The 18,118-nt window shown below is 36.1% G+C and overlaps 1 protein-coding gene across 1 annotated transcript; it reads left to right on the top strand.

The window, feature by feature from the left end:
• The first annotated feature begins 6,638 nt into the window (after positions 1 to 6,638).
• Positions 6,639 to 15,169, top strand: BET1 (Bet1 golgi vesicular membrane trafficking protein). Its single transcript, XM_003782675.2, has 4 exons — positions 6,639 to 6,810; positions 10,858 to 10,982; positions 13,430 to 13,486; positions 14,943 to 15,169. The coding sequence occupies exons 1-4, from the start codon at positions 6,792 to 6,794 to the stop codon at positions 15,096 to 15,098; spliced, it is 357 nt and encodes a 118-aa protein (XP_003782723.1). The 5' UTR covers positions 6,639 to 6,791; the 3' UTR covers positions 15,099 to 15,169.
• The last annotated feature ends 2,949 nt before the right edge of the window (positions 15,170 to 18,118 follow it).

Here is an 18,118-nt window from a genome sequence, read left to right as displayed (position 1 = left end):
TTTTGGGACAGCTGTGAGAATCCTGTCTTTAGAAAGAAAAATAAAATAGAGACGAGAGATGCAGAAAGAAGACACCACATATCTCCAAAGGGACAAAACAGGAGACTTAGCTGCTGTCCACAGGCAGTCCACAAGCCTGGCTATAGGGCCATTGGGCTCCACAATATCTATCTTGAAATTCTGTCTCTCCAACTCTTTCCTGTCTGTCTAATCCAAAATGTAAAAAAACAAAAAGCCCTAAAAAAACCGAACATGTCAACTTTCTTCATTGTTAATTCTACTCTTCATTTAAAAATTACCTTTGAAAGTAATTTGTAGGTTAGATGCACTGATTTTCAAGTATTTTGGAAATTTCTAATCATGAATGTTAATTCATAGGAGTCAATCATGGGTTACTCTTAGCCTAGGTAGTGTTAAAATAAATTACCAGAGCCCTTTAAAAGTTTTATACATTTAATGTTTAATATGAAATATGGGTTGGTTTTAATATTTTTGAGGAGGAATGGTCACCAAAAACAAGAGATCTTAGGGTCTATGACAATCTTTAAAATTCCCTGAAGGGGAATGGATTAACAAACTGTGGTATATGTATACCATGGAATACTATTCAGCCTTAAAAAGACTGTGACTTTACATCTTTTGTATTAACCTGGATGGAGTTGGAACACATTCTTCTTAGTAAAGTATCACAAGAATGGAAAAGTAAATATTCAATGTACTCAATGCTGATATGAGGCCAGTAGACAATCTAATACACATTCACATAAAAGACTCAATTCAATTCATATTGGAGGGAGGGGAGAGAGGGGAAAGGGAGAGGGGAGAGGGAGGTGGGATTGGTGTGCTCCCACTTAATGGGCACAAGGTAAGGGTATATGGTACACATCTTGGGTGTGGGACACATCTACAAGAGAGATTCTACCTAATAAATGCAAACATTGTAACCTAGTTGTTTGTATTCTTGCATTAATCTAAAAACTAAATAAATAAGTAAATCTGCAAAACAAAAAAATTCCCTGAAGATTCTCAGACAAGTCAGATTGTTTAGTATCACATACAAATGCTGGGCTTGAAAGAATAACTGGACTGTAGTACCTATTGGCTACAAAACTTGAATAAGTGTAATAATTACTCAAGAATGAATATAAACTTCTGTGAGGAGATTTTCAAGGTTTTTGTCCATTTTTCTATTAAACTATTTTTTCATTTTTGATTTGTAGGAGTTCTTTAGGTATCCTATATATAAGTCCTTTGTCAGATACATGTATTGCAAATATAACGATTTCTCTTTTAATTTATTTAGTGGTGTTACTTAATAAACAGTTAAATGTAATAATTTTTTAAAAATTTACCCTTTTGGTTAATGATTTTTATATCTTGTTTGAGTAATCCTTTCTAGTTTAAAGAAACCTCTCTTTTCTGAATTTTTTTTATTTTTCAATATAGGTTATAATTCCTCTCAATTTTGTATAAGAAAGAGGTAGGGTTCATTTTTCTTTTTCTACATGAACATAAATTGAACTAATGACATTTATTAAAAAATAACCTTTCATTCATTCTATTATAGTATCTGATGACACAGATGTACCATAAGCAAACCAAGAAAAGGAATTCTGTACAAATCAGTTAAAGAAACAAATTACTAAAAGCATGAATAAGTTTTAAAGAAAGTAACTAGATTTGACCCTCCTGGGGATGTGGGTGTCAAATAATAATGATTCTTGATCTAATGATCAAGTCATTTTAATGGTATCTAATGTTATGAAGCTATTCAATTCAATCCGAAATAATACAAATATCAGAGGCATAAAAGTTTGACCATATCAGATGACTGTGGGATTATGACTAATAATAGACAAAGTACAAAATTTGATCTTTTGGACTCTGACTAACTCATACTTCTGTGTCAATAAACTAAAGAGAACTGACAAGAGATGACTTTGGTACATCTGCAACAAAGTCTTGGTCTAATTCTAGATACCAAAATTCATGAGACCATTATCTTTGGTGAAACAGAAAAACAAGGTGACTACCGCATAAAAACTGATAGCATATTTAAATATCTGAGCAATGTATTGAAATATTTTATCTATCATATATATGTAACTAATCTGCACCATTGGGAAAGAATAAGTCAGCAGGGAAATAAAATAGCATCTCTCAAAGTACATGATTGTGCTGTAGGAGTAAGACTAAGTTGTATACTCCACTTTTCCTTCTGTAGTTTGAAGGTATAATTCAATATACTTCTTGAATAATAAATGTTATTAAAATAAAATGAATAATATCAACTTGACTAAATTAGTCTTGAATAATAGGTAATGCAGAGCTTTTAAAAACATAGCACTGATATTTTCTAGGCAATGAAAATTAAACCTATCTTCTTTGATCTAAAATGATGTTTTAGAATGTCACAAATGCCTTTAAAATTGGAATATTAAAAGGGCAGCCTATGTAGAATGCCCCTTTAAATTTAGCTTTACAATACTGCTCTGCTGTGGGCCAGATACTCAGCAAAAAAACATGGTTACTGATTAACCGACATTAAGGAAGCAATTGTTTTCCAGGATGAGGACTTAGTAATGCATCAAAATTACTGGAAGAGTGAAACATCTGGGATTGAGACACACACAAAGGACCTCATCCTCTCCAATCCTACTGTATCACTCAGGTCTGCGGGAACCACATGACTTCATGGCAATTTTTTACTACCTGTACATGCCAAGTCACTAGAATTTCACTCATCTACGGCTCATTAACCACTTACTCTAGACAGAAACTTGCTTGGTGGGTGGTTGGGGAGAATGGTGCAACTTACCACCTCTTTCCTTCCTTCTTCTTCCCTTTCCCTTGGGGCATCATATTTATACTCTATTTTCTTTCTTCCCTGTGAATTTTGCTCCTCAGTTTAAATATTTCACCTTCCTCTCTCTCTGTGGATTTATATATCCTCTGTATTCACTCATTCCCTTCCTTTCTCTCCACCAAAATTGGCTCCAATTCCTTGGAAAGTTTCTCTCTCAAGACCAGGGCCAGGTTTAGAGACCTATAATGTTTGTAGTTGTGCAAGACACTTTGCTCAGAAGGCCCCTGTGTTTGGTTTAATACTCTGTGGTCACTGTCTGAAAATTCTTAATAATTTAATTTTTGGTCTAATGTTTTGTAAATGAAGCCTAAGGGAACAAGGGTGCATACACAGAAGCAGAGGAGTTATGCATAATTTCAATTTTCAATGTTCTTTGCCACTCCATTTGAAATGCCGAAGAGTGCAGAATTCCAGTGGACTCAAACAATGCACCAGAGTGCAGCAAGACTCAAAATGAATACAAGGTAAGTGTGTGAAGTCTTTGCTTAAGTAAGTTGAGTACCCAAAAAGGCTACATGTTTTGCTTGAAACAAAACTTCCGCAGAAGGAGGAAAACAGCCATGGAACCCTATCACATTCTTTACTCATCTTTTTTTGTACGAGGCAATTGTATTGAAAAAATGGTGATATAGAAGGAAAGAAATAGATAAGGCAAACCATAGTCTCTTTTCCTTTCAGGCCCCTCAACTCATCAGTAAACTCAAAGTAGTGCTGGTGGAATATGTGCACATAAAGATATGGAATAAAAACAGTCAGTTTAGTGCAGTGTTTCTACTGTTTCATAGTGGTAAGAATGAAATACACAATATACATATTCAAATATGAGCTACACAATATGAACTATAAAAATCTCAGTGATTTCCCATGAGTTCAGCACGCTTATGTTTTTGCATTTAAAACTGTCATACAATATAAAGATGAAGGGCAAAATTCATGCTAATGATTTAAAATTTTATTTTGTTCCTTTACTTAAAACATTAAATAGCAGATAAAATTACCATAACAAGTTGTGTGGGAGTGGGCCAGGGGATGGCAGGCATATCACAGAAGGAAAAGTTAATGTTTTTGCCTCTTTATCCGCACCTTTTTCCTGTTTTTATGAACTAGGGGTGCTATGTTTTCATTTTGCACAGTGCCCCACAATGATGTAGCGTTCTGCTGGAGACTTTTCAGTTGGAATTGGGTGCCTCATTTTTGCTAACCATGGCTGTGAAGCATGATATCAATGCTAGTAGAATTCCCAAATTATGGAAAGGAAAGATCAAATTGGGGGCTCTGCGAAAACTCCTTGAATTTTTTTCTGTGCATTTTAAAGAACTTTTAAGTAAAATTTATTCTTTTTTAAATGCAAATAAACAAAATGATTTTTAAAAATTCTGTTTCTTCTTTAACGGTATTGCTTTATTTATCACAAGGATTACAACATTATTTTCTTCTACTGGTCTCCACTGAAAATACATAGTATTTCTGCTGTTCTTTGAGTTACATAGATTTTGGTAAACATATGAACCACAACAGTCATATGTTTTCTGAGCTAAGCATTAGTCTTTGGAGGAAATGTGTTTTTAGTGCTGAACAACTGAGTGGCTAGTTTTCTTCCACAGCTTGTCAATCAAGAGCTGATTTTAGTTTACATTCTCTTACAGTTGAAATATGAAGTTCAAGATGCTGAATGTACTTCATGACTGAAAAATTTGTTAATGTTTACTTAGCCAGTTTTGAGAGCCTGGTACTCAATTTCCTTTGATTGGTCCTGCAATTTGGTCAGGAAATGGTAGGACCAATGGGTAGCAGATGGAAAGGAGAAAGGTTCAAAGTATTCACCAAGATTCAGACATTTCCTGCTCACATTCTTGCTTCTGTGATTACTACAAGGAATATTTAATATGATTTTATGTCATTTTTAGTCATTCATCTCCTAGAGACCTCCAAAGATAGATGTTTTCTATGAAATTATCCTATGTGAGTACAAAAAAGTTGCAAATGCTACCTTTATTCACCTTCAATTACCAAGAAGGGTTAAGAGATTTTATTTTAAAAAGTGAAAGGAAATGAGAAAAATGAAAATCATTTCCTCTGGTCACATGTAGTAATTATTCTTCTTTGTGTAAAATTCATTTTTTCCTGCTTCATCTTAGAGTATAAAATATTTTCAGATGACATCATCCTGATTTGAGACTGCCAATGGTAGCAATAAGTAATTATTTGAATTTTTAGGTAACAAACCCAATATGAACTGGCTTTCCTGTCTGGAGCTATATTCTGGGTATACTTTTTTTCCTTTTAACTACAGTTTATTCTAAGTCGTCCTACCATGTAAAGATGGAGGGAATATTTTCTGTAATTTAAATGATCAATTTTGGTAAACACAACATTAGATTTTAAAAAACAGCCATTTTAAACTTTGTATCAGTAAGCCTTCATTAAGCAAGATGACTTTTTAAAACATTTTGATTCTAGAACATAATTTGTTTTTATAACCAAATCAAGGGGCTATTACATATTGTAAATTAAAAAGGGACAGCTAGCTATCAGTTCTTTAATTGACTCTTTAGTGATAATTGTCCCTGATGCAATCTTTTTAATTCGGTTGCTTTTTGAGAGCGGTGGTTTATTTCATTCTTATGAAGACGTTTTTCTTTCAAAACACTACTGGACTAAGCTTATCTCCCCAGTTAGTAACTCTTAAGAACTGTTTTCATATATACAGCTTTAAAAGCAGCTTTAAAAGCAGAGATTTAAGCCACCGTTATAGTCAATGTTAATACCGTACTGGGAAACTGACTATGAGGAAACACTAAATGATCTGAGATTATATAGTCAGAAATCTCAAGCAGATTATTCCCCTGTCCTGCAGCAGCAACAAAACCGCAAACACCCAGTAGGTTTTCGACATCTACTCTTTACCAGATTTTTTTTTCTCTTTCAATCCCCTTATCTTGTAAAGATTTTTTCAAAAACATTGTTTCATTGTATACCCACAATAATCCTATACGATAAAACGAAATTCCAAGGTTAACCTCAATTCTAGCACGACACCGCCTCATCAATAAGCTTTAAACCCCCCAAACCCGCACATTGCCATATGTAAGCTGTATGTTATGTCAGTACCCTTTGTGTAAGTTAAGTAAGATCTACGTGGAAAGCTTAGGTGTCCTTCGGTCCTTTTAACAATTAAGTCTTGGCTCTTTGTAGAAGCGCAACAAACGCGTACAGGGAACTCTCGAGGGGTCCTAAGAGACCCCACGCCTTTCCCTGACAGTTCTGATTTGAGCAGGACTCCTCCTCCAAGGAACTCTCCGGGTTTTCTCTACAGAGGTTGACCCGGCACAGATTGGTTACTTTTGTGGGTCTCAGATTACTTGTGTGTAAACTGAAAAACTTGGACAAAGTTTTCTCTTTCTTTCCCTGAAGTGTCTCTGGAGGTGAGAGGAAGCACAAGGCTGAATCAGGCAAGATAAATGACCCACGCTCTCGTGCGTGGTCCAGGAGAAGTAGTCCTAATCGGTTAAACTTGGGGGCCAACAGGCTGAAAACAGTGTGCGGTGAGCCGGGAGCACAGAGGCTAGGAACTTGGGCTACAGACCGGAAGTCTAGGCGGCAGCAGCAGTCACGCCCCTTCCGTGAGCCCCTTTCGTAATCCCCGCCAGCGCCTGGAGCTGGGTTCACACCACGCCCCCCGCCGCTCGCTTTGCGGCAGCGAACTACATTTCCCAGAATGCCATTCAATCGTCTTCGCAGGGCGCCGATAAGCGCCAGATGACGCCATCAGCCGGCGCGGTGTTTAGACTCCACTGATGTCGTGGCGCTTTGGGGAAAGAAGTTGGTGTTGGCAGGGCCCTGCTACTGAAGACGCTGTCCCGGTGACCCCTACCTCTTTCCTGCCACCCTCCCCCGCTCGCCTTTTCCTCTTTCCTCTGTCAGGATGAGGCGTGCAGGCCTGGGTAAGAAGAGGGCTGAGGTTCGAAGTTCGGGGCCCTAGAACCCGTCTTGCTGGGCGCGGGTGCGCGGGAGGAAATCGGACTGGACTTCTGTCCCTGGCATCTGGGCCAAAAAAGCGGGATGTCTGGAGGGGTCTTTGGAGCCGGTGCCAAGTGGAAATACACCATTTGTTCCAGTTCATAAGACTTTCCTTAAGTTTGATCCAGACTGAAGTTTGGGTACTCGATAGAGTAGTGGATGGCTGGGGAGCGGAGTATGTACAAGGACCCACTCAGTAATTAAATCTTAGTGTTAGTGACTGAGCATGGTTGTGAAAACTACTGTGTTCTCCAAAGCCCAGCTAAGGTTTCTCTTTCTCTGCTGGCCCTGGACTTTAGTTTTTTTAGAAGTGAAGTTTGAATAGTAGGTGTTGCACCTGAGGCTAACTAATAATGATCTCGCTAGTCTGGTAACAGTGAGTTACAAAGGTAAATATACGTGTCATTTCTGTTAAAGGCCTTGGTGTGTAACATCGGGGTCAAAGGCAGTTTTACCCAGAACATTTATGTGAACCTTGTCCTACTGTTAAGACCGTAGAACGGCTCGGCGCCTATAGCTCAACCGGCTAAGGCGCCAGCCACATACACCTAAGGTGGTGGGTTCGAATCCCCAGCCCGGACCCGCCAAACAACAATGACGGCTGCAACCAAAAAATAGCCGGGCGTTGTGGCGGGCGCCTGTGGTCCCAGCTACCTGGGAGGCGGAGGCAGGAGACTCGCTTGAGCCCAGGAGTTGGAGGTTGCTGTGAGCTGTAATGCCACGGCACTCTACCCAGGGGGACAGCTTGAGGCTCTGTCTCAAAAAAAAAAAAAGACCGTAGAACGTGGTAAGATTTGGTGACTTAACATTTGTTCTTGATCTTGTGTGTTGGGAAGTCAGCTTGTCAAGCAGCAGAAATAAGTTAGGCCCCAGAAATTTTAATGGGCACTATAATAACGCATAGCTATTAGAACAGCATTTCCTAGTTCTGAGAGAATATATGAAAAAGGGGAATGTTATCTTTCAAAGTCACTGTAATAAGACGGAAAAAGGAAACAGAATTTTCAAAAGTGTCAGATATTCAGTGAAGGTTGCCAGGAACTATAAACTTGTATATTGATTAATAAGGTGTGGTATGAAAAAGATTTTTTTTTTTTTGTAATGAAGGTTTTATGTATAGAAAGTGGGCCTGGTAAATTGGAGAGAAAAAAATAATTTTGATTTTATATGCATAAACTTTTTTTGGTCATCATTAAGGACAGCAAACATTAATTGTATGCTTGGGTAGACTCTAAGTATACAGCATTTGTTACCTAGTTTGTGCTCTCAAGCTTCTAGTTTAGCTGGAGAGTAGGAATACGTGCAAATTATTTATCAGGGTGATAGCTATAAATTCAAATATCAGTTAAGTACTACAGATAGTGAATGTCTCAGGGATGGATTACTGTGTAGTGTACTTTGAAGAGACATAGGAACTTAAGACACTGAATTTTGGAGGGAGGGAGAGGTAAGTTCCAGGTAGAATGATGGCCAAAAAAAATATGAAAAGGTGTAGAATTAGAATTACATATTTAAGAGATTATGATTAAGCCATTTTGGTTGAAGTAGGGGACATGGGACCACATTGTGGAGATCTTTGCATGCCAGGCCAAGCATTTTGGATTTCTTAAATAGGCATTTAGGTTCTTCTGAATATTTGTTCTACTGCAGTGTGCCATGTTAGAATTGGAGAAAAGGGACTTGAAAAGTGGCCTTGACTTGCACATTAAGGTCACCTGAGAAATGTTTAAAGTATTGTTACCTGGACCCCAGCTCAGACCAGTTAAATTAGAATCTCAAAGGTAGAGGCCTTCTTTTTTTTTTTTCCCCTAAGTTCCCCTGTGGTTGAGAGGGGAATACATAACTATTGTTATAGATTACATTGGTGTGAGTTGAGGGCTTTTTGTAAATTTAATCTTGCTTTTCCTTTGTTAAAGTATTAATGTGTGTAGACCTGGAATTTTAAATTTGGGATAATAGTGAATATAAGTGATAATCTATATGCAGAAGCTGCCACGCTTCACATGAATTGCTAAGTGATTTTGTTAGGTTATTGACAGATCCTTCCCTCAAAGAAGTAGCATTTGTCTAAATTAATAAAGGCTGAGGATGATCTTCAGTACTTGCTAGCTTTTCTACAACTTTGCATAGCGGTAATCCACATGAAAAAAGTGGCCACATTTGGAATAGCAATTCTAGCATTTAATTTGATTTTTTTCATTATATCTGGGATGGAAAATCAACTCTTTAATAGAAGAAATATGCGTTGAAAGATTTGGGGGTAATAAAAAAAATGAAAATTTCAGTTTTAGTAAATGGAACAGTCTGGAAGAACTCTAAATTTAAGGGAGGCAAAAGAAGATAGCCAAACAAAGTGAAAACAAAGAGTAAGGAAAATAACTATTAATTTAGAATGGTGATAAAGTCATTACTAAATTCAATCAGTTCAGTGATTATTTATTGGGTAAATGTTATATACTCAGAATTTAGTCACGTAAGAAAATATTGTCCTTTTCTTTTTTTTTTGGCCAGGGCTGGGTTTGAACCTGCCACCTCAGGTATATGGGGCCGCACCCTACTCCTTTGAGCTACAGGCACCACCCCATACTGTCCTTTTTTAAAAGAATCGTGGTCCTTGTTAGAGCTCGCACGGAGTCTCATTGATTAATAGGGTGAGAATGTATTATTTTAATATGGTGATTTTTAATTGTTGAGTGGGAGCAAAAATATTACTCCCAGGACAAGAGTTCTTAACTTTCATACTAACACATTTGGAAGGCTTCATGAATAGTATGTCAGCTGTTGAGGGAAAATTTGGATAGTACAATTCGCTTGCCACTTTTGGCAAGCAATCTGAACCTTTGGGGCTCTACATTCCTCCACAGCCCCAATACTATAAACCTCCAACTCTAGACCAGTCCAACCATCTGGCTTGTCATGGGCTAACTCTGGCTGATGAGCCCTTTTCTAGAAAAAAAAAAAAAATCACATATCTGGGAGGATTGAAGCATTATAATATATTGCCTCAAGCAGGCTTGTCTTATCCTCCTAGTAATCTCATGCAGTCCTTGTCACTTTTCATTATTCACCTTACTGTTTATTCCAAATGATCACCCATTCTTCAGCAGATAGCTGTTTTTCTTCCTTACTGAGAAAACTGATGGCAATGATTATGTTAAAAAGAAAAAAAGTGTGGTTAATGAATACTCTGATTTATGCTTTCTTCTCTCAATCCTGTAACACTTTTACATATGCTTTCATTGTCTAGTGCTCACTCCACCTGTTTGGTTACTCGGTAAATATCAATACTGTATTAGGCAGGATGGTGGGGACTGTGTTCTCAGTGTCATCCCCTAGAGCGCCATGAAGGTAGTACTTAGAACAATGGACACATGGTAGTTCCTCACATACATGCTGAAGAATGAATAAATCCACCTTTTCAGCCTACATTCTGCATAAGTTATTCCACCTCTGTCCTAGAGCTTCTATTTGCCACCCCCATCCCCCATGCTTGTCTCCATTCAGCTCTATTTAAGAGAAAGAGATGCTAGTAAGAGACCCTCCCTCTGCCATGAACTCTTTCTTATACCACTATATTAACTGTTTTCTCCCTTTCTCTTCATAGTGACACTTCAGTGGGTAGTTGATATCACTGCATTTTAATCCTTTATTAAAATACATGTTTCTCTTTGAGAAGGGAATGTATCTTGAATAGCCTTATGTGTCAGGGCCTAGTTTAGTGTCTTTTGGGCAATCAATAAACAATCAAAAAATGTGTAGTGAAATGAATTGAATATACTTAAGAGAGGATAATGGAAAGAATTGGTCTGATCTCGGGTTCTTTTAAAAATTCATTTAGAATATGAATATTTTATACATACATGGTCTGCAACGCCCTCCGGGGGTCTTTTTTGGTTCTTTTCTAACTGTCAAGGTTTCAAAAATGGCTTCTGTTTTTGCTGTCACCTCACTTGTGACTCTGACCCTTGCAGGTGAAGGAGTACCCCCTGGCAACTATGGGAACTATGGCTACGTGAATAGTGGGTATAGTGCCTGTGAAGAAGAAAATGAGAGACTCACTGAAAGTCTGAGGAGCAAAGTAACTGCTATCAAATCTGTAAGTTCTGATAGACATTATATGTGTTTTAATTTATATGTTTGTATATAATCTACTTTAAAACTGTATACTTCTATTGGTGTCATACTAAGGAATTCAGTTACCCAAATACTATGATTTGGGGAGGGCAACTTGTGCTTATATTTAGACCATGGTTTGAGTAGATTAGAAAATGTGGCAAATCAAAAGATACGGTATTTAAAAAAATTTTTTTTAAACTTCAGCTGTTGTCTGTGGTAAAATCTAAAAAATACTGTGTGTTGTCTGCTGCAATATGTGAAACAGAGAGAGCTGTTCTATTTCCATCCCTAAGTAACTCTTCTAGTGTTTTTTTATCCAGTCTCCTAAGCTACAGATCTTAGTTTCTCTTGTTTCCACCTTTGTACCTCATTGCGGTACCAAGTCTTAAGCTTTCTTTCTAACATTTCTCTCGATTTCTGCCTTTCTTTTTCTAATCCTATCCCCTGGTTTTCTTAGTTGAACTGCTGGGAGAACCTCTTTACCTGTTTCTGGTTTTTTGTATGTTCTGATCTGAGCCACATACTGTTGCCACAGTCATCTTTTTAGAGTATTTTAAAATTGCATTTTGCATACCCAGAAGTTGTTTGTGTCCTCCCATGATTTAATAAAGTTTACACTTTGTAGCTTGTTCAGATAGGTCCTTTAAAGGTTGGCCTTAGTTTTTCAGATGTTGTCTCCCACACATCCAGAATGTGCATGTGCTTTCTGCCAGACAAATGAGAGTGCCGTCTCTGCCCTGTGTGTGCTGTCATTCCCCCTCTCAGGTCTTTGAACGCTCCATTTCCTTGCCTTGAGCATTCTCTTGCTCCTTAGTGTTGACTGAGTCTTGCTCATCCCATTTTATTGCACCCCTCCCTCCTCTAAGCTTTCCCTAATTACCACATCCAAAAATAACTCTTTTCCTTATGAACATAAGACCATTGGTGCCATTTTTGTAGCCCTTATGCATAATGATTTGCATTGGCATTCTTTGTGTATAAAAGAAATTTATCAGAATATAGAGTTTTCTATTGTATTTACTTTTATATTATACTCAGCACCTAATTTAATTTTTTATCTGTAGTATTAATTTATTAAATTTGTGTTAAATAAAGGAATTATACAAAGATGATTTTTAAAAATGTATGTGATCGGTTCTGCTTTACAGTAGACATTCTGTACACTTACAAAGCACTCATTAGAAGCCCATGTTGCCAGAACTTAATTGGTATTTCATTATAGTGTTTGGAAAACTGAATTGTATACAGCCTGGAAACTATCAGATTTTAAAACAGAGTATTTTTAAAATTAAACCAAAAGAAGTTTATTTATTAACTGAATGGTTTTTTATAATGTTAATAATTTAGAAAAGATAACATTTGGAAGGACTTAAAAATTAAATGCCTTAAAAAAAACCCTTTCAATATTTATAATTTAGACTCCTTATTAGAAGAAAGCTGTGATGCCTTGGAAATTCTTTTTCTTGGTATGAATGATAGTTGTAAATAGTAGTTGGGTGATTTGGACTATTTAGCTTTATAGATACTGTATTGACTCTCATGATTTGTTAAATTTTGGAGGAAAGCTCATGTTCTGACCTATAGAATTCTAGTATAGTTTTATATCAATATTATCCCATATGCTTTTACTCAAATTAAGTTGAGAACAGTATTTGCAATGGCTTGCCAAAATTTTTAATAATTGATTATATTTATTTAAGTATCTTAGTGGTTGAGCCTTTGATGACTTTGTCCTATATAGTATTAGGTAGATTTTTTTTTTTTTTTTGGCCGGGGCTGGGTCAGTGCCCTACCCTTTTGAACCACAGATGCTGCCTGGTAGATTTTGTTTTGAATAGCAGCTGTATTTACTTGTTATATTGTTTTTTATAAACTTGGGCTCTTTTCTGCATAGCTTCAGGGTAAGGCTAACCTTATTTGTAAATTTTTCCCCATTATCATATTTTAAAGGAAAAAAATACCTTTAAAAATACATAATCTAGGCATATCTGTGAAGTAATGACACATTTCATTAGGAAGTTATAAACTTCTTATGTCTGGATTTGAATTGTCATATGGGTACTTATATGTCTCTTAAGAAATATACAGTTAAATGCTTTTGTGTAAATAAAGAGAAAAACATGTAAGAACAAGAGAACCAAGGAAAAATATTTTATATATGTACATATATACCAAAATTGAAAGATGGAATTGAATATCAAGGTGAAATTAGAGTGAAGAGCCAGGAGAAAATGTTCTTAGTTGAGAGGAATAGAAATTCTAATTTTTTAAATTAATTTCAGTTGAAAAAAATATCAGGACAGCATATTTCATATTTCTAGAAGCAGTTTCATTTGAGAAAATGTGTATGCTTAGAGTGGCATTATTTTTATTTTATAACATTGAAATGCCTTTATATGAGTAGTAATGCATATGCTTTCTTTATAGCTTTCCATTGAAATAGGCCATGAAGTTAAAAATCAAAATAAATTATTAGCTGAAATGGTGAGTAGTTATTTTAACTATAATTTGATCTAATCTTAATTTAGTTAATCGGGAATGATATCAGTTCAACATTTATTTTGAAATAGATCCTCAATTCTTAAGTCCTAGATTCCCATCCATTTATATCTAATGTGTTTGGAAAAACTATAAGGTTTATTTGTACCATACTTTTGCATTTTTCATCTTTCTAACAAACGTTAAGTCGCAGGAGCAGGTGGAAGCCAATGTGTTTTTAATGCTGGTTTTAGAAACATTGTTAAAGACTCAAATCACAATGGGTAAAGACTGCTAGTAATTTATTAACCAAGAAATCAAAAAGCACTTTATGTCAGCCAACCAAATGTCTTTCACTTAATGGAGACTTATTTCTTATGCTTAATTTCTGGACAAAGTGCTCATTGATTTGAACAGCCTGGAGCCTTTTATCTCTAACAACATATACCTTTTCTTGTCAGAGCCTCTTTTCATTCCTTAATGTTTATTTGGATGTTAAACTGTTCTGGACCTTCCCTGGTTTCTCCACATGCTTTTAAAATTGTACTGTTTAAAAAAGAATTTGTCATATTGATCTTACTAAGCTTGTGCACTGTAATCACCTAGGGAGCTCTTTTAAAATACATATACCTGGTTCTCATGTTAAGTATACGGATGCAGAATTTCATAGGAAGGGATCTAGGCAAATATAGTTTGAAAAGAACATCCCAGGTGATTCTGATAAATAATCCTGAAGAACCATAGCTCTAAAGTGCATGAGCTACACAGAGACTGAGCCCTATACAAAGGCCGTTATTGTGCCAGGCCGTTACTTCTCAGAATGGCGAGACTTTTATGAAAACATCTGATATTTCTCATCCACACCTAGTACTTTCATCTTTAAAACTTTTCTAGCTATGTTTTAATGTGGTAGTTTGTCCCCATCCTTGCTTATAGTACTTAACACATCTCTCCATCTCTATATAATATTCTCTTAACTTTCAGTAGACTTCATTGTACTTCAAAACCAGTTATCTAAATAAAAGGTTCTTAATAGTAAAGGTACGTTTATCTGCTAACCATATTAAGTTGTAGCGGAATTCCTCTACTGAGGATCCATTTGACCTTGAAATGCAATGCCACAACAAAAAGTAGGGGAAAAACCGTGTGATAGTATACCAACTCCTGACCTTTATTATTGATGTTTTGTCATACATATAACTAGAATAATACCTTAATAGTTTTGAGTTTTTTAATTACTCTGTGGGGCTGAATGAAATGCTTGTTAGATAATGAAAGACCTTTTTATTCATGAGAGAATTATTTTATTTTGCATGGAGTAATCATGCTAAACAGGCTTCTGAAGTGATTACACACAAAAATTGTCATTAAAAATGTACTCTAACAACAGTCACTCAATTACCTAAATGTGCACATTGTAGAATATTGCAATCTACATTTCATTTTCCTTTTCCGCTCATAGGATTCCCAATTTGATTCTACAACTGGATTTCTAGGGAAAACTATGGGAAAACTGAAGATTTTATCCGGAGGGAGCCAAACAAAGCTGCTGTGCTATATGATGCTGTTTTCATTATTTGTCTTTTTTGTCATTTATTGGATTATTAAACTGAGGTGATGCAAGTAAGTTTGATTTTGGAATTTGTTCCATCTTAATGGCTTGGGGTACCATTTTGATAAGAATCAGCAGTAAGACATTCCTAATTTTCAAATACCATGGCCTTTTCCATCAAAGATTACTGAATTTTGCCTGTTTTATAAATCACATTAGAGAATACAGTGCTCTTTGAATATTGTTTGCTGTTGACTCATTTTGGCCCCTATTTTCAGGGGTATTGAGATAGTGTGGCGCTACCATTTTTTTTCCTGTTGTTTGCTGACTGTCAGAATAGATAGCATCATAATATTCTGTTTCTACATAAGTAGGACTTTGTGTTCCATGTAAGAAAAGTTAGTGGGAGAGTAACAGAATGCCTGGAGAGCATTGGTAATTAAATTTTTGTAAACTGTGATGATGTACTCCCCTGTCCTCCTTTATTTAATTAAAATTACAGGCTTTTTTTTTAAACTACAGTCTTCCTAATAATTTGTGATAATATGACCCTTCTTCTTCCTCTGCCCGAAGACTTCATTCTTTAAATAAAGCTTATTATTTCAGCGCATTTCTACTAGGGTCCGATGCACATGCGTATTAGTATAGTTGTTGTTTCATATCAACTTTGTAAATTCCATTGACTTGTCTTATACCAGGCTTATGATTTTTGATACTTAGGCCATTTGATTATCATTTGTGACTGAATAATGTGAAGTTAAGTAATTGCTAAGCTCTGAATGGAAATAAAATGTTCAAGAAAATTAATTGCCTCTGCTTTATTATATGTTCACAATAGATATTGGAAATACTCAGGCATTGAACTTGGAGTTAGTCTTTTTGCTTTAATCCAGTGTATCTGTTTTTGGAATGAAAAAGATAATATGTTTTATATTGAGTAAAAACATATTAAAATATTGTTAAATTCTCTGTATTGCCACTATTTTGGAATTTACCTATGTATAGGCTCCAAAAATAAATTTGTAAATAAAATATATTAGTGGACTGTGTTGCTTCTTTAAGTCTCTTACATTCTTGACATAGAGTCAGAGAAATAGACCTGAAAACCCCAATTCCAACCCAAATCAAGAAAAATCAACATTTATGTTACGTCAGAACTTGCTTAAAACTGCAATTTCAAAAGTCTCTTTGATTTTTTAATTTTTAGTTAAGAATCTGACCTCACTGATTTTGTTCAGATTCTGAGGTTTCAGTCCTTTTCACTTATTCCTAATTACCTGTCGATCAGGTCCTATCTTTTCTGGCTGCATTTGTCACTTATGCCTCTACATAAGGTTTGAAAGGTTAAAAACACCAGAGCTGAGTGCCCTGAAGTATGGTAGGCAGGCCTGAGGCCAGGTGGGAGAGGCACTTGTTTGAGTTAGATGGCCTGGGTTCAAATCTCTTTTCTTTCACTTGCTCAGTGCTTTTGACCTTGGTTTCTTCATGACATTGCCTATTTCATACGATTGTTGTGAGAAGTAGATGATGTATAGGAAAGTGCCTGGCACATGGTAATCATTCATTAAATGTTCATTCTTGCTATCAAGAAAAATTGTCAGAAAGGGGAGTTATTTTTAAATAATAGGTTGGTTTCAGACTTTGAGGTGATGATGTCACCTCCAAGTGGGTATTTCATAATTTATCAGGCAATAGGAGAGTAAGTCATTCATTCAACAAATTTTTAACTGTACTCTGTGCCAATTATGTGACACCAGAGTTTGAGAGACTTAAAAGTCATAAAAATGGGAAAAGCAGAAGACCAAAGAAAATGAGGATGAAAGCAGAGGAGAATACACGGTGGGAAACAGAAGCTACCAAGGCCTTGGGAAAACCAGTGATGGCAGGAGCAGGATGGATTTCAGTAATCGGTATTTCTGTGGTATCAGTACTCCCCCTACACTTGATTTCAGGGTTGATTGGCTGTTTTATGAAAGCATTTTGTGAAGTATTAAAGCACTTTAACAGTGGATGGTATAATCAAAAAGGTGAAGATTGTGGGAAAAAGGGTTTGGGATGATACCGAAATGTTTCTCATCACTGCATGGGTCAACATTTCTTTATGATTTTTTTTTTTTCTTTTAAGAACTGCCTAAAGTAGGTCTTTCCTTGGCATTTCATATCCCTCCTTGACGCCACTGTATTCCCTGGCAGACAAGGAGCTCTTCTCCAAGCACTGGCCTGGCCTTGCCCCACCAGGGGATCCCTCTGCCAGCACCCTCCTCCTCCTAAATCTAAGACAAATATGCAACACGTTAAGCCTCAGAATTCTGTAGCAGAGAACCCTAGGACCCGCACCCATAAGAAGCTTCTGTTTCTGTAAAATAAACTAGTGTTCCTAATTTTCCAATACTCTAAATGTTGAATTTACTTTGAGACGAAGTAAAAAAGTGCTTGATCTCATTCAGTCAGTGACGGATGTCATCAGGCTGTACTGATAAATAAACCTTGGCTAAATATTTACTGAGAAGCAGAAGGCATCATGGCTGACTGAAGGCTGTGATGTCACACTGTCTGAGCAGAAATCCTGGCTCCATCACTCACCGTACGACTTGGGCTGATGACTTGTCAGTTACCCTATTTGTAAAACAGGAACAATTGTATGAAAAGACACTCAGGCTGATAGTGGTCATTAAATAAAATATTGCCTATAAATGAATGGATTCCTGGTACTCAATAGGGGATATTAAATATTCTATTCCTTTACCTTTCTTATATTATTTTTTTACTTTATTCTATTTTGAAACTTACTGACTACGGTGTGAGGTAAGGGGCTCATTTGATTTTAATTTCCAAAATGCCCACCAGTTATTCTCACAGTAAATATTGAAATGTACTTTCCCTTGCTTTTTTTGATGCTCTTGTACATAAGGTCTTTTTCTGGTAAACATTTTGTTTTGTCCATTTTTTATCCTTGTTCCAAAACTGCACTATTTTAATTATTGGCGTTTCATAGTGTTTTGATAGCTAACAAATATTTTAATCCATTCTTTCTGATGAACTTCAGCATACTTTGAATCTGTATCTATATATATAGAGTTAGATTA

Source organism: Otolemur garnettii, unplaced genomic scaffold, assembly GCF_000181295.1.
Source record: "Otolemur garnettii isolate 467f Iridium unplaced genomic scaffold, OtoGar3 scaffold00005, whole genome shotgun sequence".
Classification (NCBI taxonomy): Eukaryota; Metazoa; Chordata; class Mammalia; order Primates; family Galagidae; genus Otolemur; species Otolemur garnettii.
Note: the sequence above shows the minus strand (reverse complement) of the source record. Positions and strands in the feature narration are given on the sequence as shown.